This window comes from Ursus arctos, unplaced genomic scaffold (assembly GCF_023065955.2).
Source record: "Ursus arctos isolate Adak ecotype North America unplaced genomic scaffold, UrsArc2.0 scaffold_1, whole genome shotgun sequence".
NCBI lineage: Eukaryota > Metazoa > Chordata > Mammalia > Carnivora > Ursidae > Ursus > Ursus arctos.
The window spans coordinates 5,084,095-5,108,188 of NW_026622763.1; the positions used below are offsets into that span (position 1 = coordinate 5,084,095).

Consider the following 24,094-nt stretch of genomic DNA (forward strand, 5'->3'; position numbering starts at 1 on the left):
GGGTGGTCCCTGAGGGGAGGGAGCCTGCCCCCAGCCTGGGCCTCTCCAGCGGTCCCTTGGGGCTCCAGTGCTTCTTTTAGCCGAAACCTCTTTTTGGCTGACTTTGCCCTGAGATCACAGGCTTTGGGCCTCAGTCTCCTCATCTGTGGAACACCTCCCTCTACTCACAGATTCGGAGAACACTTGCAAGCCTTTTGGATGCCTTTGGATGAGTGGCTGCTGCTGTTTGGTGGCTTCTACTTCACCCACCCCGCTCAGCTGGGCCCTTCTGGGCTCTCCCTAACCCCTTCCCCATCCTGACATTGGCCCCAGCTGCCTCTGCTCCCCTGTACTCTGTTCCAGGCTGCTCTTGCCTCCCTACCCCAGTCGACCCTAGCTTCCCCTGGGCTCTAGGTGGCCCTACCCTGGCTGCTGGCCACGGGCTTGTCTGAGGAACAGGCAGGCTTGAATTTCAGGCCCCCTGGGAGGGGGGGGAGAAGGGAAAAAGGGAAGGGCTTTTAGCCTGCAGTCACCTGGGGAGGGAGCCTTCTCTGCCACCTGGAGAGATGAGTATGGAGGAGGAGCAGACCCTGGCTCCCCACCTGTCCCAGGGTTAGGCTTCCAGCTCTGGGACTGAAGGACTAGGGGACTGACAGACTGACTGGCTTTTGACAAACCAGCAACATTTCAAGGCATTGTGGTGTGGCTGATATTGGTGGCGGCCAAGTTTTTATATATCCAGTTAAGGATGTAAGAAAGAAAACCAAACATCACTCTTCACTCTCACCAGTGTTTCGTAAAGGAAAGGGAAAATCGCTAAAAGAGGAAGGAGGTAATTTTAGAGTGACCGGCTCCCAAGCAAGGCCAGTTGGTTTCCTCAGCCAGTCAGCCGTCCCTACCAAGGGCCCACAGAGAATGATGATGAGTCTTTGTGGACTGGTGTCAGGGAACAGTGACTTCCAGAACAGGAGGACTTGTTAAAGAAACAGATTACCAAGTGGGGTGAGGGGAGGAGCTTCCTGGGTTGGGGGAGGGGGAGGAGTTGGCCAGCAGGAACCTGGAAATGTTTTAATGTTTTTCTAGTTTTGTATTTCATGGCAAAAAAGTCTTCGCAAACTTTGCATTCTGCTACACAATCTGTGTTGGTTATGTCACAAAAGTGCCTTTTTTTTTTTTTTTTTTTGAGAGGGAGAGAGAGAGTTGGGGACAGAGGGAAAGGGAAAGAGAATCCTAAGCAGGCTCCATGCGCAGTGCAGAGCTTGATCTCACAACCCTGAGATCAGGATCTAAGCTGAAGTCAGGAGTCAGATGCTTAACCGACTGAGCCACCCAGGCGCCCCTTCAAAATGCTTTCTTTACCAGTTAAATCTTTGGAATGCAGCAAGATGGAGTAGCAGCAAGATGAATCTTCTGTAGTAAACTCTAAACATGCCTCCTGTGACTGCGGGCCTCTGTGTGCCCCTCCCTTGAGAACTACAGAGTCCATCAGGTTTGGGGGCCTGGCTCTGCCACTCATCCTCTGAATGACCTCTCTGAGCCTCAGTTCCTTCATCTGGAAAATGAGATGACAGTCCCCACCTCAGGATGTCCTGCTGATGTGAACCCACCCGAAAGGGGGTGTCAGAGGTAGTGGGCCTCCCTGCAGGTGGGTCCTTGGACTCGGCTCCCTGGGGTCATACCTTACAGTGTGCTCTTTGTGGAGCTCAGGACCAGGGGCAGTTGCAAGGCCCTCAGCTAGAGCCTGCCAGGAGCCTAGCTGGGCTGGGATCTGATGGTGACGGGACCCCTCCAGAGTGGGAGGTGAGCTGGCAGCCCTTTTCCCCTGGGGGAAGGCAGGATGTCAGGCGCCAATCCTCAGAGCCAGCCTCTTCTGCCACCACCTTGCAGCCAGCCTGGGGAAATGGAGGTCCCAGGATGAGGGTGTAGTGAGACCAAGAGAAGGGACTAGGGCCCCTTGGCCAGGCTTGTCTTTTGGGGGCAGAAACTTGTGTGCGTGTGTGTGTGTGTGTGTGTGTGTGCGTGTGTATGTGTGTTTGTGTGTGTGTGTGTATGTGTTGGGGGTGGGGAGAGGGAGCTGGAGTCTGGAGGCTCTCTCTCCTCCCTCAGACCCACTTGCCTGGACTGCTGGGCCTTCCTTGGCCTGGAGCCCAGCTTGGGTGTGCTCTGGGCTACTGTTGGTTTCCTTTTCTCTGGTTTTCTCTCCATTTCCCCTTCCTCCTTCTGGCTTCTCCTTGCACAGCGTCTCCTGGTCTCTGCTCTGCTTCTTGCCTGGCTCTTTGGCCTCCTTGTGGTTCCCGACTGAAGGGCTGTGGGCAGGACCCCATCAGGAAGTGTGTGTGAGTGTGTGTGCACAGACACGTGGGAGAGCATCAGCACGTGAACACGAGGGTATTGTATTGGGTGCGCCTGCTGCCTGTGCATGGGAGCCTGGGAGTGTGCAAACGGTTGCCTCGTGGGGGGCCTCGGTGCTGGGGAGCATTCTTGCCTCCCGGGGATGGAATGCTGTTCCTGGCTCTTGCCCAAGGCTCGTGTTTCAACATTTATCTTTCTTCAAAAGTCTTTGAACCTTTGGGAAGTTGTAAGGGAAAGCCTGATGTGTGGCCAGCCTGGCAGTGCTGGAGGGCTAAGGAGTTTTAGTGGCCAGGGCCACTTTGCCGTGTGTTCTGGACTTGCTTTCTGGGACCCTGGGCTCTGCTCCCAGGCAGGAGCCTCAGGGGTTTCTCCCTACTGCCGACCGCAGCGGGGCTGGAGTGGGGCCAAACTCCTTCCCAGAGAGGTCAGGCCCATCATTCTCCCCTCCTCCCCCCGGCACAACCCAAAGGCTCTGGGGCTGCTCACCCTGGCAAGCTGGTCACTGGGAGACCCCCAACCTTTGGGGGAAGCACGGCTGCTTGCTCTGAAGGCAGAGCTGCCTGACTGCTCTGTGAGTGAGTTCACCAGGCTATCCAGAAGGAGGGGCAGACTTTGCTGGGGCTGGATGCTAGATGAGAAGATGCAGCTCCTTCCTTGTGCCCGGGGGCAAGAGCCACACCCCTGAAGGGGCACCCAGTAGGAAGGACCCAGGAGTGGGGAGCCGTGAGTCTAGCCTTGGCCAGGCAACAGGCTACCTCAGCACTCTTTGTCTCCTTCTTCTTTCTCATTAAGTGAGAGTGCCGGACGGCCACTTCAGACGGAAGGGACCGGGGAAGGAGGGTCCTGGGAAGGGGCTCAGCCTGCAGCACAGCAGGGTACAGTGAGGCTGGTGGGGTATCCCCAGGGCAGATGCACCTGTTGGAGCCCCCTGCCTCTGTCCCCACCCCACACTCACTCCCTGGCCAGAGCAGCCCATGGGCGGTGTGGCCTCAGCTGGGACACAGTGATGGACCCAGAGGTCTAGCTTATTTGCCACAGTAGATGAGATCTGAGCCACACTTGTTCACGGCCACCGCAAAGCCACAGAGTCCTGGCTTTGCTCCTTTTTTGCCATGTGGCCTTATTACTTAATGTCTCAGCCTTACTTTTCTTATCTCTGAAGTGGGGGTAAGAATATGTAGCTCAGGACATGGCCTCAGGATTAAATGAGATACTCAGGAGCAGGGATACCCAATAGCAATGAACACACCTCCCCCTAGAGACAACCAGAGCTCCTTGGAGAACTGGCCGATTCTAGGGGCATATGCAGTGTGTCAGTGAGTGGTGGGCTAGGGGGTCTACCCCTCTCCTCTCCTGTGCTCTCTTGTGGGTGCTGCTGGGGTTCTGCCCAGATCCTGGGTTGCCAGAGGGTCTCAGAGGAGCATGGGAATAGTCTCAGGCCACTAGTGTTAGAGCCCATCACATGGGTCAAAGGGCCCTGCAGCAGGAGGAACAGGGGCCACGCTCAGCAGTGCCCACAGAGCTCCCTAGCATGGCCCACCCCCGCTGTGTGTGGCAGAGATGGTAGAGAAGGAGGCAGCCAGAGCTGATTATAGAGAGAAAGCCCCAGGGTGACAGGGAGTGAGCCAGAAACCCAGGGGCCTGTGGGCAGAGTGAGCAGAATATGCCAAACTGGCATGTCTTTCTGGGGGAGGGGACAGCTCTGGCCTTTCCCCTCTTGGGGTGTCTCCCTCATATTAGGGCCCAGCTGTGTGTGCTGAGCATCTTACACCTGCCCGCCCATCTGTCTGTCTGTCTGCCTGTTCTGCCTGTCTGGGAGCCTCTGTGTGAGGTGCGAGGGCGTGCATCCTGTTGCTGTGGTCCCCAGGACCGCAAGCTCTCCTGGGAGGAAGCAGTGAGGTGGCAACGCCCAGCCCCCCGGGTACAGCTCACTTCGCCACCAATCCTGACAGAGGCAGTGACCGGGCAGGTGCCGGGAAGAGATGATGAGAAAGGTGAAGGTCTGATGGGGTCTCAGCAGCTGGGTGGTGGGTCCTTGGAGGGGAGCTGGATGAGGGCCCTCCCCACCGCTCATGTGTGTGTGGGTTGGGGTTCTGGGGACGCTTGGGGTGAGGTGTGAGTGGGTCCCCATCTTGGCTGGCTGTGTGAGATTGCTCTGCAGCAGCTGTGACAAGGGGTGCTGTTGCTGCTGGAGGAGCCCCCAGGTTTCCTTTCTGGCCCAGAGCCTGGGGGCCAGGGCTGTTTGGGAACATGGGCCCTGCCTCCCTTGGGCTTCCCTCCTAGGCCCCTGGACTTGGCTCTTCTCCCCAGCCTTGGGTTCTTATTCCTGCCCTGTGCCACGCCGTTCAGATGTGCGTGTGCGTCTCTGCAATGCAGGAGAACCCAGTCCCTCTCTGGAGGACGGAGGGGTTAGAGCCCCCAGGAGGGAATTGCCCTGAGTTCAGGGTTCCAAATGGGGCCACCCACTGTCAGCCCAGTGGGTGAGTGCCCGCACACATGCTTATCCACACAGTATCTGCTGGAGTGGCTTGTGCCCGGTGAGGCCTACTGGGTACCCTTCCTCCAGTTCTGGAGGCTGGGAGCAGCAGAGAAGCTCAGAGCTTACTCCTGACTGGGCTATGTGTCCTGACTTGTCTGTACTCACCTGCCGTCTGTCACATGGAGGTGAAGACACTCACCTGTAGGAGGGAGCACTTGGTGACTGTAAAGTGCTTTGTTCAGTGCTTGGTGAGAAGTAAGTGATCAGCTGCTCCTACTTCAAACAAGACTGGCCCCCAGGGGCCTTCCTGTTCTTCTGGGGTTGGTGGTCATGCAAACATGGCTGTGCAGAGGCACATGTGCCTTGTCCCAGGGGCCATTTGCTGGCTGGGAGGAGAAGAGGGGAGGGTTTGGCAGGACTTTCCAAACTGGCGGTGGAAGTGGGGTGCTCTGGGCTGTGAGAAAGGTCACAGTAGAGAGGCTGGGGAAGAGGCACCTCCCTCCTCCAAAGCCCTCCCTGAGCCCTAGTGAGCCTCCTACCTGCTCAGGGAGGGGCTGCTGGTCCCGGGTCACGGCCCAGGCTCAGAGAGCTGAACTGTGGATGCTGTCAGAAGGAGGTTTGTTTCTGCCGCGACCTGCTTGTCTCTGCCCCCCCTGGACTGTCCCTTCTGAGGCAGGTGGGCTCCACTGCTCTCGGGCTGGGCTGAGGACATGTTGAGAAGAAGGGGCATTGATGAGGCTTTCTGGACTGCTGGCCCTTGGGCTTCTGACCACTTCCCATTCCCCTCTCCCCAATCCCGGGCTGATACCAAAGTGTGGCAGGGTCTGTGCACCTGTCCTCTGTCCCGTTGTCAGAAAGGCTCCCTGGGGGGCGCCTGGGTGGCACAGCGGTTAAGCGTCTGCCTTCAGCTCAGGGCGTGATCCCGGCGTTATGGGATCGAGCCCCACATCAGGCTCCTCTGCTATGAGCCTGCTTCTTCCTCTCCCACTCCCGCTGCCTGTGTTCCCTCTCTCGCTGGCTGTCTCTATCTGTCAAATAAATAAATAAAATCTTTAAAAAAAAAAAAAAAAAGAAAGGCTCCCTGGGTTCATTACAAAGGGACCAGTGTGCAAGTGTGACACCAGAGTGTCTGGGGCCCTTGGACAGACAATGGGAGTCCCGCCTCTTTGCCACCAGGCCCTCCCGCTCACCTGACTCCTGCTCATCCTTTGAAACCACCTCGGTTGTCCTGCGAGCCCCTCTGGACAGCCAGAGTCCCCCTGCTGCTCTCAGTGGTCTGTGTGTGCACTTGGCACAAGGAGGCCCCACTAACCGTGTATTGAATGGGTGGAATACCTGTGCCGCTGAGGCCCATGGCCGTGGCCACGACTTCCCTCTTGCCGAGTGGAGGGCTGAGTGTGTGTGTGTGTGTCCTAGGTGAAGGCTGGAGGGGGCTGGAGAGCACAGACTTGGGGCCTCTCCTGGGGATGGGGACAGATGGCAGCATGGCTGAATAGCTTTTAGGTGGGAGGGGGGGATTGGTCATGGTCTGTGGCTCCCCAGCAGCTGGTCAGAAAGGCCTCTTACCCAGTGGCTGGGCCATGGCAGGAGTTCCAGTTACAGAGAGTGGAAAAAAGGAAGTGGGTAGCAGGAGGCTGTGGGATTTTACTGGACCAAATTGTGTCCTGGTCCCTGTTCTGACGCAGGCATGCCCAACTTGTTTTTCCCTCTAGTAGCCATTCTAGAGTGCCTTGAGGTCGGGGACCCAGGCTGTGTGCCCTCCTTCTGTCATCTGTAAAATGGGGGTGGGTACAGTGAGAATTGACGAGGCCAAGGCCAGCACACACTCACTGGGCATTTTCTCAAGCCTTGGCCACACCGTGGTTACCCTTTGAGGTATGGAGAGGTTAAGCAGTAGCCTGAGGTCATGTGGGGCTGGGAGCTGGCCCACTTTCCTGTACTGGTCACTCCTCTGCATACTGCTTCTTCAGGCCTGAGGCCCACTGGAGCCGACCCATGTCACCCTGGATCAGATCTCAGATTAATGTGAGTGCCAGCTCTAACCCTAGTTCTCAGGGTGACCTATCATGGTGAGCTTTCTGTCCGTGTGTCAGGCTGAGTACTTTCTGTACACAGCCTTTCCGTTTTGCATAAGAGGATACTTCGCCCGAGAGATGGGATGTTTTGTTCAAAGTCTTGACTCTGTTCTCAAAGCTCATGGCTTAGATTAGTCAGCAGCCACTAAGAGCAAGTTGTGTCTGCCCTATCCCCAGCCCTCGGCAGGAGCTGGGGACATGCAAAAGGCTGGACACCGTCTCTGACCTCAGACTGTTCATATGGCTGGGGCAGAGCCAGAGGCAGATGCTTGGCCACATTGTGTAGCAGTGAGGAGAGTAGGTCCCCGGCCCTCAGTGGTGCAGGGTGTGTGTGGGAGAGAGAGGGCAGGGGCAGCTTCACGAGGGGTCATCTGAACCAAGTTTTGAAGGATGGATAGGAGTTTATTGTGTGTGCCTTATAAACTCCTGTCATCCTTCAAAACTTGGTTCAGATGACCCCTCGTGAAGCTACCCTTTAAGGTGGGTGCTAATGTTTCCTTTATTTTCCAGACAATGCACTTGAGGCTCAGAGATAAAGTCCCTTTTCTCAATGGTCTTCTCACTGCCTGGCCTGGCTTGCTGTGGCTGGCCTGAAGATTTCCCTGGTGGAGCGCTAGCCCACCTGGGGGACTGGGGCCGGTTGTGTGTATCTGTGTGCATATCTGGGGGCTTGGAGCCGTCGGGGCTCTGGTGGCGGGACTGGGATTAGGGGCCTTTTGCCGATTGAGTACATCTCCTCAGGGAGAAGAGAGGAAGGGGTGAACAGGCCACCTTCCCAGTCCTCCTGTCTTGAGGGCCGACCAGGCCTTGACCCTGCTTCCGGGGAGCCTCTGGCTCACTCCGGTGGCCTCTGTTGACTTCTGGAAGTTCTTTCCCACCTGGTGTTCCATTTCTGTCTTTGGAGGTGGTGGGGCCAAGGGGCCGGCATCTGATAGGGGGGTGAGTCACCCACTCAAGCTCCGTGCAGAGTGGGCCAGGCGCCTCCACAGCTCCACCCCGTTTCCATGGGACCAGCTGGGTATGGTTGCCAAGGGGGAGGTGAGGGGGAGCCCATGGCTGGCGGAAAGTGTTGATTTTCTTACTCATGGTGGTTTTGTTTTGCTTTTTGCCTCTCACCTCAGCGTCAGCTCTTGGCCTGCAGCTGCACTTGCCCGATAAATTGTGTTGTGACCGTTACAGCACAAAGTTGTTGGTGGGCTGCTCTCCCATGCCTACCCCTGCTCCTCCTGCTGCCCATATCCTCCCTCACCATCCTCTGTGACTTACGGTCACCTGGAGCTATTCGAAATTCCCTGGTAACATACCTCATCTCTCTGGTCTCCCCGCCTTCGCTGCATGCTCTCCCTGTCCTCTGAGCTGCCACTTCCCCCAGAAAGTCTTCCCTGATTGCCCAGTCTGCATGGGCTCTCTGCCTCAGGCTCCCGCATTGCCATGTGCTTCCTTCTGTCTGGCTGGATCTCTGTCAGATTGATGTCTGCTCCTACAGCAGAGGTGCCCATGGCTGTGCACAGAGCAGGCACGTGGTGAGGTGCCTAAATGTACACGCCGAGAGAAGGTCTGAGAGCTGGCAGGCCTGGCCGTGGCCCCTGAGCCCGCTAGGGCCAGTCAGGCCTGGGAAGAGTCTGGGCTCTGTTCTGGGACAGGACATCCCTCAGTCCGGGATGCCGTTTTTCCCTCTGCCTGCCACTCCCACCCACTGCCACATTTCCTCCTCATTCTTTTCTTTTCTTTTTTTTTTTTAAGATTTTATATATTTATTTGAGAGTGAGAGAGAGAGCGTGAGAGCGTGAGCACGAGTACGGAGGAAGGGTGGAGGGAGAGAGAGAAGCAGATTCCCTGCTGAGCAGGAAGCCCATTGTGGGACTTGATCCCAGGACCCTGGGATCATGATCTGAGCCGAAGGCAGATGTTTAACCAACTGAGCCACACGGGTGCTCTTTCCTTCTCATTCTTGTTGGGCTTTGGCCACTGCATTTGCCGAACATCTCAGTGTTGTCCTTCTGCTTCCTATGGAGCTGCTGTAACTGGGGGTCTCTGCTGCCTTCTCTTCCTGCAAACCCGCCCCATCTCTGCTTCAGCTTCCCCTTTCTGCACCCTATCTCTCTCCTCTTTCTCTTTCCCTGCCCTCCCTTCCCCTGTTGCCCTTATCCCTCCTTCCCTCCACCCCCCTCTTTCTCTCATAATACTTCCTCTCAGGCTCCTGATCCAACTCCTTCTTTTTCTAGGTCTTTCCCCCTCTTCTGGCCTTGGGTCTTTCTGCCTCTGTCCCACCATCTCCCCACCTCTGCCCTCCCATCCTGCTCTCCCCACACAGCTGAGAAAGCACAGCTGTGACTCATCACGGGGAGAGTCTGCCTCTGAGATGTCTAGTTGGGAGTAGAGTGGGTGGCTGTGAGCCCTTGTGTGTGTGTGTGTGTGTGCGTGCGCGTGTGTGTGTGAATGTATGTGTGTTAGTGTGAGTGTGAGTGCCAGGAGTGGGCCCAGAATGGCCCGCTGGGCTGTAGAGAAGGGAGCAGGGTGGCTGGAGCAGGTCACATCTGAAAATCTAGTCAGATTATAAGCAGACTCCTAGCGACATGAAGAGACTGACCCCTGGCCACCCCTTGCTGCCCTGCGTGTCCTGGGGTGGTTACCTCCCGGCTCAGGGCTGCTCTGCTTCTCCCTCTGGTATTCATAAGTCTTGGGCCCAGGACATGGAGTCATGTGGCGCTGCCCTTACCTGGCCCCTCTTGTGCTCAGCTCATTTTTTAGCCTCCAGGGTTGGGGTGGAGCCCCCAGGGGTACAGTGTGAGATCAGCAAGGAGGGGTGCCTGGCCCCTCAAGCTGTGTTTGAGGGTGTCCCCCTCCTCCTGGTTTCAGTCATTCCAGCAAGGCTGACTTAAGCTCCTCCACTTGGCCAATAGTGTATGTGGAGGTCTCAAGACTTGATGGACTCAGGGCTGCTCTTGGGGATCACAGCAGCCACGAGACCTTCTGATGGTCCAGCCCAGTGCCCTGGGCTGCGTGATACTGTCCGTGGGCCTCCAGGACGCTGGCTGGGTGGGAAGCCGTCTGTGGTATTGGTGATTGGGCACCCTTGGTTTGGCTACCCTCTTTCTCATGGTAACACTTCCCTTCTCCCGCTGCCTTGGCAGGTCCTGCAGAAACTGGGAAAGGCGGATGAGACAAAGGATGAGCAGTTTGAACAGTGTGTCCAGAATTTCAACAAGCAGCTGGTGAGTGTGGGCCTTAGGGAGCTTGTGCAAAGTGGAAGTGAGGCTGCCAGGTCAAAAATGTCAAAAGCTGAGTTTGTGGAGTTAGAGAGCTAGGAGAAGGGGCCAGGTGGGCTGGCAAGGTCATGGAAAACTTCCTGGAAGAGAGAGCACTGGCTCTGGGCATGGACCAAGGGAAATAGGAGAGAGGGCTGGGGGGTATACTTAAGGTCTTTGATAAGGCATAGAAAGCTCTGGGGTGGGGCGGGGGTGGTAGGGGTTGGGTGGGAGTGGGCAATAGATTTTGGCCAGACTCTGGAAAACCTCAAATGTCAAGGCGAGTGGGAGCTAAAGAAGCTTCTTATGAGAGAGTGGCATTTGCAGAGTTTACTGTGAGAGCAGAGCAGACAGGATCTGATTTGAGCACCTGCTGAGCATGGCCTGTGGATGCCTCCCAACAGCCCTGTAAGGTACCAAGTATCGTCGTTCCCCTTTTATAGATGAAGGAAGTTGGGTAATTTGCCCAAGGCCATCCTGCTTTGGGGGTGGATTTAGATCCATACTTGTTTGGTTCCAAAGACTGCAGTGGCACCCTTACCAAGTTCCTTTAGATAGTTCAGAGACCAGTGACAGAAGGAGCTTCATCAGGTTGGCAGCCTGGGGGCAGTGGTTAAATACAAGGGAGGATTTCCTGACTGAAGGACCCTGAATACCTTAACTGGGTTGTCCCTGAAACCTTTTCCCTTACATAAATCTTCTAAGTCTAAAATTAGCCACTTTTTTTTTTCCCTATGACCCTGAGATCAACAACTGAGCTGAGATCAAGAGTCAGATGCTTAACCAACTGGGCCACTCAGGTGCCCCCAGAATTAGCCACTTCTGTGACTGTATCTGAAGATACAGAAGTGGGGAATGAGATGACCCTGGTAATTCTCCCCTCTCTGTAGGGCATGGTGGCAGGAAGTGGGGGAGAGCTGGGCCATGGCCCCAGTAACAGATGGGGATAGAGGCCAGGAGGGGCCACAAGGAATGGGAATGGGCTTGTGGGGTGGTGTCATGGTCTAAGCTGTGCTAGGAAAGGGACCAAATAGGCCCAGACTTGGGGCTGGGAAGGCCCAGGCCTCTCTGTACTCCCTGTTCATGTCTGAGGCCCCTGAAAGCATTGAAGGTGCCCACGGATGCTTCTGCAGCTGGAATGGAACCTGGGGGAGGGGGCTTTCTTTGGAGAACTTTGGCAGTGCTGGCCAGGAGCTGGGAGCTGGGGAGCATGCTGGGAGAGGGCTGAGGAGCATGCTGGGTGACACTGGGGGGGGGGGTATGCTAGGAGAGGCCTGGGGGGCATGCTGGGAGAGAGTAGGGGGCAAACTGGGTGAGAGTGGGGGGCATGCTAAGAGAGTGCCCAGGGAGCATTCTGGAGAGGGCCAGGGGGTAGGGGGCATGATGGGAGAGGGCCAGGGTTGGGCAGAGGCATGATGGAAGAGGGGTGCGGAGAGCAGCTGGGAAAGTCTCCAGGGCCAAGTCCACCCCCCTCGCCTGCCAGTGGAGCTCAGTGGAGAGGCTCCTTAGGGCAGGGATGGGCGCCCTCATGGCCACTTGTCCCCTGGCCATGAATGGGAGGTGTTTCAAGGCCCAGGTATGTGCCATGTCAGAGCTGTCTACTGCCCCTATGGTCCTGGGTGAGCCCCTGCTCCTTTGGCTTCAGTTTTTTCACTTGCAAAATGGAGTCTTGGACAAGAAGCCTAAAGTCTTTGCTTCTGACTCTTTCTGATGAAAGCCCCTGGGTATGTCCCCTACTCGGCTGGCTTCCTCAGGCTGTGGGATGCTCTGAAAGTCTTCTAGGGAATCACTGTTTCTAGAGTCCCTACTCTAGACTACGTACTGTTTGTGTTTACAGGCTTGGACCTTGCGTTCTTGAGGCGGAAGCTGACATTCCCTTCGTTTTATAGATGAGGGACTTGAAGCTCCGTGGGGTTAAGCGACTCTTCCAAGGACACACAGGGTGTGGCGTCCAGATCTGTCCACTCTCAGGTTCCCTCTCTGGGGCAGAGCCCCAGTCCTGAGGATGACTGGCTGGGCTGGGGAGAAAGATTAGGGCAGCTGCTGAGCTGAGCAGGGGTGATGGGCCTGCCTCATCAGCAGGGCTGTTTGGCGGAAGGCGAACAAAGTACACGTCTGGGGGTTCCCTGTGGCCTGGCCCCAGTGCTGGGACCAGAGCATTACTGTCCACTTTCGTCCCTCAGAGTCATCCTCCCTGGGCCCTGGCTCTGGACAAGGAGTCACTCAGTGATCCCGGGCAGAGGGCCAGGCAGTGGGGCCCGCGCTGAAGGTAGTCAGTGCTGGTGGCCCCTGGAGGTGGACGTGGAGTGGTCGCTTGAGCTGGGGCTCTGTCTGCCTTCAGCTTGGGTGGGGTAGCTGGCTTTTCAGGGACCAAATAAGGGGGTAGAGCTCCCATTTGAGACTTGGGGTAACCCTCTTGGGGGTTAAGGCAGCCACGTCGTTCTGGAATTGATGGGTGTGTGGGTGTGGCTGGGGCCCTGGGCTTGGGCGATCCTGGAAAAGGTGGGGTGGAGGTTGAACGTGGGAAGTCTGGAAGCTGAGTGTTCTCCTGCTCTTTATCTGTGAACACCAAGCACAGTGGGCTCAGTACTATTCAGGGACTAGAATGGCAGGGAATATGACCTTCAAGGAAGCAAATCTTCTACCCCTGTAGGTGCCCTAGGTAAGGGCATAGGTCAGTTTGCCGTCCCCTGCTCTCACCGGGGGCAGGTTTCATGGCTCTTCCTGGGCCTACTCGGCACAGTCTTGGCACTGCTGCCTTCTGTCCCTGCACTGAGAAACCGAGCTTGGCCCACTCAGAGGACCCAGGATGGCTCCCAGGAAGGCCTGCGTTGGACCTGAGCTGGGGGTTAGTGGTGGGGAGGTGAGTGGGCCAGGCTCTTCCTCCTGGGACCACCTGTAGCTTGCACCCCAGGGCTCATTATTGCTGTTGGCTTGTCTGTTGCTGAGGTGGGACAGGTCGGATTCCTTCTTGTTCTTAGGGCCTGCTCTGCTCAGAGAGGGCATCCCTGGCTATAGAGTGAAGACCCTCTGGAACTGACTGCAGCGGGGCATGAGTCAGCTGGGGCCAGAGGGAGTCCATATGGGAGGGATGTCCCTGCCCCCCAAACCCACTGGGAAGATGAGGGCTTGGATCTTCAGACCACTGGTGGGGGGCTGTTGTCAGGGGAGGTATAGCAGGGATGTGGGGTGCTGGCCAAGCCACCCCTGTGGAGTTACACTGGGTGTTGGTACCGGGTTTTGGTGTCCTTCCAGACTCCTGAGTCCAGAGCCAGGAGAGCAGACTGAAGGGACTGTGCTCCAGAACTTTATTCTTCCCTCAGCTGCTCTGCAAGGAGTATGTTAAAGCCCTAGGAACCTCCAGAGAGTTGTTCCTCAGGTGCCCTACTGGGGGGCCACGGGAGCCGGTGTGGGAGCAGACACACAGGTTCTGCATTGGCCTGCCTGGCACTGCCCTGCAGGAGGCAGCTGCATGGGGAGGGCTGTGCCTGATCCCGCGGACTGACTGGGAGTGTGGCTTAGCGGCCCAGCTGCAGTTGGCACACGCGAGGCAGTGCTCTGGGCGGCCCCTTGCACATCTGTACCCAGTGTGGCTGCTCACAGTGTGGCCTTGTTTGGGAAGCACAAGGGGCCCTGGTACGGCCTGAGGCCCTAGGCATGCATAGCAACCCGCCCCTCGGGAGACCCCTTCCTCGGGGTGCAGCGTGGACAGGCGCTCGCAGGATGGTGGGGGAGGGGAGTGAGATGATGGAGGCTTGGCAGGAAGAGAAACCGAGTCTGGAAGATTCTGTGGCATCAGATGAGTGCAACAGCATCGCATCACGCACATGTTTGAATCCTCATCTCCATCACCAAAGCGTCAAGAGTGGGACGGGCCCTTCCCCATTCCCAGTCCCACACGGCCCACATCTGACCCCTGATGGAATTCCAGAGAGGTTTGGATGCTGTGGATTGGCCTTTGTTTCTTCCTTTAATCTTTGATAGCAGGCCTCAAACTTTGAAGTTCCTCAGAATTCCGTGTGGCCAGGGTTCTATAGGCTACTCTGTGGTCTGTGGGGATTGAAGGAATATTAGAGAGGGTTTTTTTTTTTCCCCTAATTGTACATCTTATGCACTGCCCTGGAACCCTCCCTGCACGAAACCTCTACTGTCTTCTGGAAGCATTCATCATATTGAATAGGCAGCTGCCTATGGGGCCTGAGTGCCCAGGCTGTGGGGGTTCTTACTGGTTCTACCAGTCTGTGCAGCACCGGGCAAGTCACCGAACCTCTCAGCGCCCTCATTTGTCAGGTGGGGACCATGATGCTACGGTGATGGGTGTAGGGAAAGAGCCAGCCCCACTGGGCATCCTGTGTGTGATGCTCTGAGGACACCGGGAGAGCAGGCCCTGGCTATGAGGAGGGAGAGCCTGTTTCCAGGGGGGACAGGAGAGGTTTGAGGGTGCCTGGGGTGTGCCTAGAAGGCTGGTTGTGTCCCTGCTTGCCCTCAGCTGGAGTGGAGACCACCTTTCATCTCCTGCAGAGGCACCAGGCAGGCCAGGAGAGGGACTGTGGCTTCTTTCTGGGTCTGTGTCTGTCTAGCCCTCCACAGAGACAAGGGGATCCAGAACAAGGGTATTGCTGAGATGTGAGCAGCATCAGGCAGGGAGATGCCAGGAAGGTGCTCTTCCCCCACAGAAGCCAGCTTCTGACACTGCCATCCTTGGCCCTCCACAAGCCCTCTCTCCTCATGTCCCCCCGCTGCCCCACATCACCATCCTCAGCATGAAGCCCATCTCGTGCAGCTGGCCTTCAAGGCTAGGGGCCTGGCCTAGCCACTTATGCTGGTCTTCTGAGCACACATTAGCATGTGGTCTGCCAGGCAGGGGTCATTCATCCCACCTGACAGATGAAGAGACCGAGGCTCAGAGAGGTTTGGTCGCTTGCTTAGGGCTACATGTCTAGTGAGGGCCAGAGTTGGATGGGTCTCCATAACCCCAAAGCCTGTGTGTGCTCTCTCTCCCTTTGCACATGGCTTCTGGAAACTCCAGCATCTCACTGTTGGTGCTCTTGTACTCCACCTGTTGCCTCAGCCTGTTCACCCCCTCTCTCACCCGGGGCTCAGTTTTCCTGCTCCTGCCGTATGTGGTATTAACAATCCAGAGGGACGGGTCCATCCTCTCTGCTGGTCCTACTATCTCAGCAAGTCCCTGGGGCTGCCTCCCCAGCTCAGAGCCTTCACTGTCTGGCCCAGTCCCCTGGCCAGTCTTTTCCTTCTACATCCTATATCCTCCCTCTTGGCTGGGGCAGTGTCCTGAGAGTCGTGGGCACGAGCCCCCGCTTCTCTGCAGCCTGGCTAAGCCATTCCCTTCCACCTTCCACAGCCTGCCCACCCCAGCCCCTCCAGGGCCATCCTCTGTCCCTGGCACGATGCAGTGGGAGGCTGCTGGCCTAAGCTTTGGGGGCAAGGTGCTGGGTGTTTCACTCCTGCATTCTATGCTCATTGGTCCCCTGGTCCGTGGTTGTCTGAGGGCACGCCTGGTGTACTCCAGTCCCATTGTACGTGTGTGCTGTGTCACGTGTGTCATTCAGTCTGTGCCCCCAGTGCCTTGTTTAGGGTGGAAGGGTCTCTACTTTCCTGCCTTCCTTACAGGGCTGAGAAGAGTGCCCAGAAGAGATAGGTGCTGACGAACCAGGAGGAATATCGCTTGGCACACAGGTTCCTGAGGCAGGGGCGGTGCTGAGAAGCCCTGGATACTCAGCTCGCATTTGTGGCCCAAGAGGCGGTAGCTGCCCTGTGCTCCGAGGGGTGCTCTGGGCCAGGCTGTGCCCGGGAGCTGTTGCACGGGTCTTGTCTTCTCCAGTCCTGCCCTGAGGAGGACAGCTGCTCTGGGGCGGCCATCAGGAGCAGCCTGCGGTTGTCCACACGGAGTGTAGGAAGGACAGGGTCAGGTACAGTGTGTGCCCCAGGCCCTCACCCTGGCCTTGTCTTTCTCTTTGCAGACTGAGGGCACACGACTGCAGAAGGATCTCCGGACCTACCTGGCCTCAGTCAAGGGTAAGGGGCAGGGGGGCTCCTGGGGCAGACCTGGTCTGGGTAGGTGGGCTTCATGGGACATTAAGGGGTCTTTGCCACATGAAGCTAATGGGGGCAGAGCTGGGGTGGGGACCAGGGTTTGTGGTGGAGGAGTAAGTACTGGCAGTGGGGACCCACATACCTCCTGGGCCTTCGAGGTGGGAGCAAGGGTGACCCTCCCTGTCCCTCCCCTGCCTTCGTCTTTGTTTCCCCGTGGCCCTGGCTGCAGCATGGCCCTTCTGCCCCACAGCCATGCACGAGGCCTCCAAGAAACTGAATGAATGTCTGCAGGAGATGTACGAGCCCGACTGGCCTGGCAGGGATGAAGCAAACAAGATAGCTGAGGTAAGTGTGAGGCAGGTGACCTCGGTCATTCCCAGAGGGCCCTCTGGTCTCAGCCCTGTCTTGCCCTCTGGGACAAGCCCTTCTGGTTTCCGGGCATTCACATGCTGTGTGCCCTTGGGCAAGTCACCTTCCCTCCTTGACCCTGGGCTTATCTGTTCCCTTATAGTTGCCCTGGGAGAGGCCATAGGGCAGGAGTTACTACCCCCATTTTACAGCCAGGGGACCTGAGGTTCCGCGAAGCCTCTGAGCTGCGAACCCCAGGTCTCTGGGAGGAGAGAGCTGGGGACTGGGTGTGGCCCAGGCCCCCCCACCCCGCCAACACTGGGCTGTGTACTCATGAGTGCTCACTTCCTCCAGAACAATGACCTCCTCTGGCTGGATTACCATCAGAAGCTGGTGGACCAGGCACTGCTGACCATGGACACGTACCTGGGCCAGTTCCCTGACATCAAGGTGAGGGGCGCTCTTTGTAGATCTGTCCTGCTCTGGCCTGGTAGCCTGTGCGGGGGAGTTGAAGGGGGGATAGAAGGATGGGGGAAGGGGTCAGCCTAGAGCTGGCTCAGGCCCTGAGGTGACTCTGCCCTGAAGGCAGGCATCTCCCTCACTGGGCAGTTCATCCCTCCAGGGCTGCTCCCTCTGAGGCAAGCCCCCCAGCCACCAGACCTAGGCTTTCTGAGCTGAGAGCTTTGGGGCCCCGTGCTTTTGGGTCTCCGGACTTTGGGAGGAGACCCCATGGTGCATGTATGTGTGTGTGGCCATGTCACTGTGGAGTGACTATAGGGTTGTATAAGGGATGATAAGGGGATGTAAGGCCTGAGCACGTGTGCCTAATAGGTGCCCTCCACTGCGGCCAGTGAGCCCCAGGTGCCGCAGACATGGAAGCAGAGGTGTTGAGGCCAGGCGGTGACTGTTGTGCTTGACCTGATCCCTTGGGGGTTGGGCTCCATGCTGGCCCCCATGGCCACCCAATGCAGATACCTTGGACTTCTCAAGATGCCTTATGGGGAGTGTGCAAGGGGGGCCGATGGTGGTAGTCTGTGAGTAGAGAAGCCCGGGGTCCAGGAGGGCAGAGGCGTGTCGCACACAGTGCTGGCTGGTGGGTACTGGCAAAAATGGCTGAATATTGAAGGCAATGGTTTGACCTCTGTATAAGAAAGGACCCCCGAGGGCATGGGCTGCCTTGAAGGGGTGAGCTCTTTGCCCCCAGAAATGTTGGAGCAAGTGTTTCGAGCATGCATTAGATGCACTTCTTGAGCCTGGGGTCCACTGCCCTGGGCCCTTCGGCTTCATCCAGTTCCCAGTGCCCACAGCCCAGTTTCTCTGGGCCCAGCCTGGATCAGCATCCCAGCATGGGTGCCAGGGCCTGTTCAGCAATCCTCTCACCTCCTTCTGTCCTCCAGTCACGCATTGCCAAGCGAGGGCGGAAGCTGGTGGACTATGACAGCGCCCGGCACCATTACGAGTCCCTCCAAACCGCCAAAAAGAAGGATGAAGCCAAAATTGCCAAGGTAAGGGCTGGAGGGTGGGGCTAGGGGAGAGTCTAAAGGGGGGTCCCAAGTCACCTGGAGGGGCCTTCTTTTTGTGCTGTGCTCACTGCACCCCTCTGCACTGTTTGTTATTACTGCTCCCCTGGGGCGGGGTGGGTTTACAGCTGGTGACCAGTCCCAGAGAGTGAGTGGGGTGGGGGATGCTTCAGGGCGCACGGCAGGTGAGGGGAAGGCCCTTGTGGGCGCCTGGGTGATTGCCCACTTCCTGCCCATCCTCTGGTGCTTGCCCTGGGCCCTGGGCCCTCCGCCCTGCTCTGAGGCCACTTTCCAGGATGAGAACAGGCCTGGCTTGGGTTTCACTGGAGCGGCCCCGCCCGACCTGGCATGCTCTGAGTGGAATTCTGTCATGGGATCCGATGTGACCCTGTCTCCGCTGGAACAAGCCTGAGGGCACAGGACTTGAGCTGGTCACACTGTCCACAAGTGAGGGGCTGAGGGTGGATCCCCCCCTCCCCACCCACCCCGGGCCGGACCAAGCTTGCTGAGCCCCTCTGCCCCTGCTAACGATTCTCACATTTTGCTTTGCAGTTGGAGTTCACCCCTTTCTCTGCCCCTTGCCCAGGGTTCCTTTTAATTCTCTTAGTCTCAAGAGGCCTTTCCCTGCTGGGGGGCTGGCCCCCTGGAGGGTTGGCCAGCTTGTCTGTCACTGCATTTGGAACGTTTGGACTTGGTGTTTAATATCTGTGTCTCTGTTTCTCTCTCCCCGTCTCCCTCCTGTTTCTCCACTCTCCTTTGCCTTGACCTCCGCTCCCTACCCCCAGCCTGTCTCGCTGCTTGAGAAAGCTGCCCCCCAGTGGTGCCAAGGCAAACTGCAGGCTCATCTCGTAGCTCAAACTAACCTGCTCCGAAATCAGGTGACACTGGCTTCTAACCTTGCACGTGCTGGCGCCTTCTGGTCTGTTGTCCTGTCCTTGGCGCGCTGGGCGCCTGTCTTGCAGTGCCCGGGCGGGGGAGGGCTCAGTCCCTTTCCTGGGTTGGGGGGCAGGGCCGGTTTCAAATGCCTCTGCTGAGAGAGCTCCTGCTTCAGATGAGACCTGAGGTCAAATGTGGGGGGCTGAGAGAGGCTTGGGGCTCTGGTCAAGCTGGGGTGGGCCCCAGTCTGTTGCTTCGTGCCCGAGTCTCTGGTAGTCCTGAGACTGTATGAAATCCTAGCCTCTGGGAACGCAGGAAAGCCTCTGAGCCACTTGTCCTCTCTGAGGGCTCCTGTCCTGACATGTGTTGTCCTTCAAGCCTCATAAAAGCTGAGAGGCTATCTAGAATTTGAAGAGACAGACCTGCCCAGAGAGGCAAAATTCCCAATGCACAGGGACCCTTGCTGTGGGTCCTCATGATGCTCATGGACGGGGAGCCCTGGCAGGGCTCTTCAAGTGTGGCTGGGATGCTGAGACGTGGGGCCTAAAAGGTCTGCTTTTTGGGAGTTTCATGAAGGGCAAACTATACACCACAGTGGTTCTGGAGGGCTTCTCGGAGGGGGCTCTTTGTACAAAACTCCTGACCAATCCTAATACCCTGACAATACTTCACTCTTCTCAGCCCTCTGCCCTTGGGATGGGCTGGGTTCTGGGTGAGCACAGCGTGGCCAGGGACCACTAGATATACCCTGGGAGAGGTGGCCTCATGATTTTCTCTCCAGTGAAACGGACAGGACTCCAGCGCCCCTTCATGGTCCTGAGGTGGGGGCAGGTGACGAAGCCCTGACCCACAAGGTTGGGTTTCTCTTTGGGCAGCTGCCCCATTTTTTCTGGGCCATCTCCTGATTTCATCATCTTCAGCCCACATGTGTTGAATGCTTGTGATGTGGAGAGCTCTGGGCTCAGCACGGGCTTGTGGCCCAATTTCTTACCTGACTTACTGCCTGATTTCTTTTAGGCCAAAGTTATGGGCTGACTTTGGAGTTGGGGACAGCCCCACCCTGAGGCTGGGGTGATGCTGGATCTCCAAAGTCTGGGGGAGATTGTCCGAGGGAGGTGGAGGAGGGGCTACAGGCCAGAGCACCAGCCCTCTCTGTAGAGTTCGGGACTTCTGGATGGAGGGGGATGGGGCCACTGACCCAGAGCCAGGGTTTCTGCATAATTGTCCCTGAAATGGGTTTGGCAGGAGACCAGGTGAAAATTTCTGGCGCCCCTGAGAGAAATTTCTTTCCCCCCTGAGAGACTATGGGGCTTGCGGGTAGTGCCCATGGCTGTTTTTGGGCTCCTGAGATGGGTGTGGGTGGGGGACCCTGCTGGGAGGGCCACACACCCCTACCTCAGGGGAGCCACTAGGGAGGCTAAGGCACATGATCTCATTTTTGGATGTTGGACTGCAGATGTTTGGCCTTTCGGCCAAATTGGCTTTCCCATTTGGACCCAATTTTTATTTGAATGTATCCTCTTTCTGCCCCCACCCTGCCTCATGCCTGGCTGGAAGCAGGGGAGCCTTCTGAGTTCCCATGGGCAGCTGTCTGACTGTGAGCTGGGGCACTGGGGTCCTGGGACTGCCCTGCTGGCTAACTTGACTTTGGGGGGGAGTGTGACCTGGTGAAGCTGTGCTCCCTCCAGCGGACCAGCACCACATATCCTGTGGGCTCGTTCTGAGCTGCTCTCCGCACTGGCCATGGTCCCCTAAGACCTGCCTGCAGGACCCTGGTGCCCTGCAGCATGGTAAGCGGGCCTGTTTTGGCCTGCTGTATGTATCCATCAGCATCTAATTGAGCCACGGGGGCTGCAAAGCCTGCCCAACAATGGACAGCTCTCCCCAGACTTCCTGCCACCCCAAGTGCTTCTGAAACAGCCAGAATATGAGGAATGTGACCCAAAGGGAATAACAGACACAGACCCTGAGTTCCAGGAACACTAAAATAGGGCCACCCTGTTCTTTGCAGCGTTGCTGGGCATGTGACTGGGGCTTGGCCTGTGGCAATGAGCTGCTGTGCCATTGTCGCCATCATTGTCACAGATGTTCATTTGAGGAGTTAGGACCAGCATCGTGGGGTGGTGGCTGAATCGCCATGATGAGGTGGTCTCTGGGGGCATGGGAGCTGGACCAAGGCAGGTTCCTGGGGAACCTTGAGCCAGGCCCTTGGCAGTTAGGTCAGAGGGATGTGTGATAGTGCCAGCACTCGTGGTTAGACCTGTGAGTCATTCATTCTGTGGGTTGTATAGACTCACGTTGTTGGCCTCCACTCAGGTATTGGGATGCCCAGTGGGGTAAGGCGGGGAAGACCTGCTGGATCTGACCCTCTCCAGGAGCTGCCCAAGGCATGCGTGCTCAAACAGACATTTCTTTTCTTTCTTTCTTTTTTTCCCCTACTCTACCTTTAATTTTTAAATTAGATTTAAAAAATTAGGCATAGGGCTTATGTTCATTCTAGCGAGTTCTGACAACCTGAAGGTAATTGTAGTTGGCAGCAGGGTGGCCCCTCTCTCCTCCAGCCCCATCCCCATCACCGAGGCTGGGGAGGCCTGGCACAGCAGGGATATGGGCTGACGGGCGCTGACCTGGTGCCTGAAGCTGGATGGGACAGCTGGGTGGGCTGGGGAAATCGTGCGCTTTGTGGCAGTTTGGCCTTCTGGCCAGTTGGCTGTCTTTGCCAGAAGGCCTGAGAATGTAAGGCTGCTGGCGGGAAGTGTTCTCCGGGGAGGGGCCTGCCACGTTCCTGGGTTGTGACTCAGACCTTGAATCCAAGTCACCCCCCTGAGTCACTCTTTCCAGCAGCGCCCTCCAAATGAGCTAGCAGATCCCCTTCTCTGCCCAGGGTCTGTGACTCACCCCTACCCTTGCCTTGGCCTCCGCCTGGAGCCTTGTTCCCTACAGTCTTTGGTTGTGGGATGGGGCCTTAGCGCCACCTGCTGGTGGGTATGAGCAGGCCCGGAGGGCCCTGGGCCTGCCTGGGTAGGGTAGGGTGAGGGCTTTGGAGGTGAGCACAGGCATCCTGCCCAGCAGCTTAGCTCCCTCCTCCCCTGGCCCTGCTCTCCCCCATCTTTCCCCTGTCTTTTCTGGAGGTGCCTGAGCTGCTGCCTCTGGCCTCCGGCTGGTGGAGACAGGTCACAGAGGACAGAGGGGTAGGGATAGGAAATTCTGATGCCACATCCTACAGGGAGGAGGCCGAGGCTGAGTAGGACCTGCTTTGAGAAAGAGATCTTCAGGCAGGGACATCAAGGGCAAGGCCAAGGGAGCTGGGGAGCAGGCTGATGCTTAGCCTGAGAGGGGTTCACATATAAGTGGGCAGAGTCCCTGCTGGGCTGGGTCTCAGGTCTGCCTTTGCCTCCTTCCTAGGCCCCAGCTCCTCGGCCCCTTGTCTCGAGAGCCTTCTTGTTGTGCCCTGCTCACCCCTCATCTCCCTCCTGGCCCCCCTGGGCCTGATGGGGGGGTTCTCCCTTTGGCTACGGCTGCTCTGCTTTCCCCTTCCTGGAGCAGACCCTACAGGCCTGGTTGCAGGTGCCCAAGGAGCTGCATGGGGCAGTCCCCCCGAGTGTCCTCATCTGGTTCACCCCCATCTTGCCCAGAGCCTTGGTCCCAGTGCACTGGGTGGGAGGTTAGGAGGAGCAGGTCTTGGGGGTGGGCTTGACCTGGCCTGGGCTGGCTGGGACTGAGGCCCAGCAGAGGGGAATGACCAGTCCCGCCCCTCAGGCAGAGGAGGAGCTCATCAAAGCCCAGAAAGTATTTGAGGAGATGAACGTGGATCTGCAGGAAGAGCTGCCGTCCTTGTGGAACAGGTGAGCCTAGGTCGGGAGGTCGCGGGGCTGAGCCCTCCCTGGCCTCCCTCCTGAGGCTGCCTGAGGTATCCTCCTGTGTCTGTCCGCTGGGCCCCATGCCCTCCCACGGTTTGTGTCTCTGGGGCGGGTGGAGGTGTATCAGTGTGTGTGTGGCTCTCCTGGCTGCCTGCACTGACCTGTGTGTTCACTTTGCCCTTTTCCTTCCCTCCTTCCCTCCCGCAGCCGTGTAGGTTTCTATGTCAACACGTTTCAGAGCATTGCGGGCCTGGAGGAGAACTTCCACAAGGAGATGAGTAAGGTAGGGCCTGGAGACCCCTGTGGGCCTCAGGCCTTGGAGGCATGGAAGGGGCCGGCCAAGCTCCCGCTTTCCGGCTGGGGTTTGGTGCACACTAGTGACCACAGAGCCACCTCTGGACTGTGGGGAGGAGCTACCTAGTTTTGCCCTCCAGGAGCTCTCCATTCTAGAGTGTCCAGCCCCAGTGGAAGTGCTGGGGAGGCTGTGAGCAGGACCCATAGGCGCAGCCCCTGCCCCCTTCCTGCCCCCAGTCCAATCCTCCTGCCTGGACAGAGCCAGCCCCTCTCAAGCTGTCCATGTTGGCCCAGGGAGCTCTGGGTCAGAGAATGGTGGCACCTTTCCTAGTTCGTAGGCAAATAATCAATAAAATACCAGAATTTTCTCAATTTTTCTCTCGTGTTTCTTAAGACATTGAAAAATGTCTGCTTTATCTGCCAGGATCCGGTGTAAGAAGGGGACTGATTAGCTTAAGTTCCTATGTTGTGTTATTTTCATTTTAACTTAACTGGCAGTTAAACTGCAAAGCAGAGTTGGAGAAGCCCAGTGTTGGCAGCCTCTCCCTCTGTGCCGTTGGTTGGTCTGACTCTGCCTCTTGGCCCCAGAGGAACAAAGTGATGGTAGTGGATTCTAGGCCCAGGGCGGGAGGAGGAAAAGCAGCTTGGGGCCTCTCTTTAGTCATCACCCTGACTATGGTTTCTTGCCTTTTAGGTCTTCCCTTTCTTTTCCTTCCTCCCTTTAAAGATTTGAGAAACTTATGAAAAATTAAAGAAAAAAACACAAACAAACAGAAAGGTGTTTGGGGGAAAGAAACATTTATGTAAAGTAGGAAGAAAATTCAGTTCTGAGCTTCCTGGTGGCCATGGCAAAAGAGGGAAATATTCTCAGTAGTGGTAATGTCCTAGGTACATGGGATAAACCTCTTGTCTTGCCTGTGCTTTTGGTGAAATCTCTGGCAGTTGTAATGTGGCCTGAAAACATCTTGGCAAAATGACTTTAACAATTAGAATTCTAGTTAGTTTTCAA

At 57.1% G+C, this 24,094-nt stretch overlaps 1 protein-coding gene across 17 annotated transcripts in view; it reads left to right on the forward strand.

The window, feature by feature from the left end:
• The window catches only part of BIN1 (bridging integrator 1), a 55,661-nt gene that overhangs the window by 17,354 nt on the left and 14,213 nt on the right, over positions 1–24,094 (forward strand). For all 17 annotated transcript variants that reach the window (XM_026510194.4, XM_044388309.3, XM_026510191.4 and 14 more), the window contains exons 2-8: positions 10,020–10,100; positions 16,115–16,169; positions 16,438–16,532; positions 16,890–16,985; positions 17,933–18,040; positions 22,691–22,776; positions 22,999–23,074. In XM_026510194.4, the coding sequence (XP_026365979.1) occupies positions 10,020–10,100; positions 16,115–16,169; positions 16,438–16,532; positions 16,890–16,985; positions 17,933–18,040; positions 22,691–22,776; positions 22,999–23,074 (597 nt within the window). The remainder of the gene's footprint in view (positions 1–10,019; positions 10,101–16,114; positions 16,170–16,437; positions 16,533–16,889; positions 16,986–17,932; positions 18,041–22,690; positions 22,777–22,998; positions 23,075–24,094) is intronic.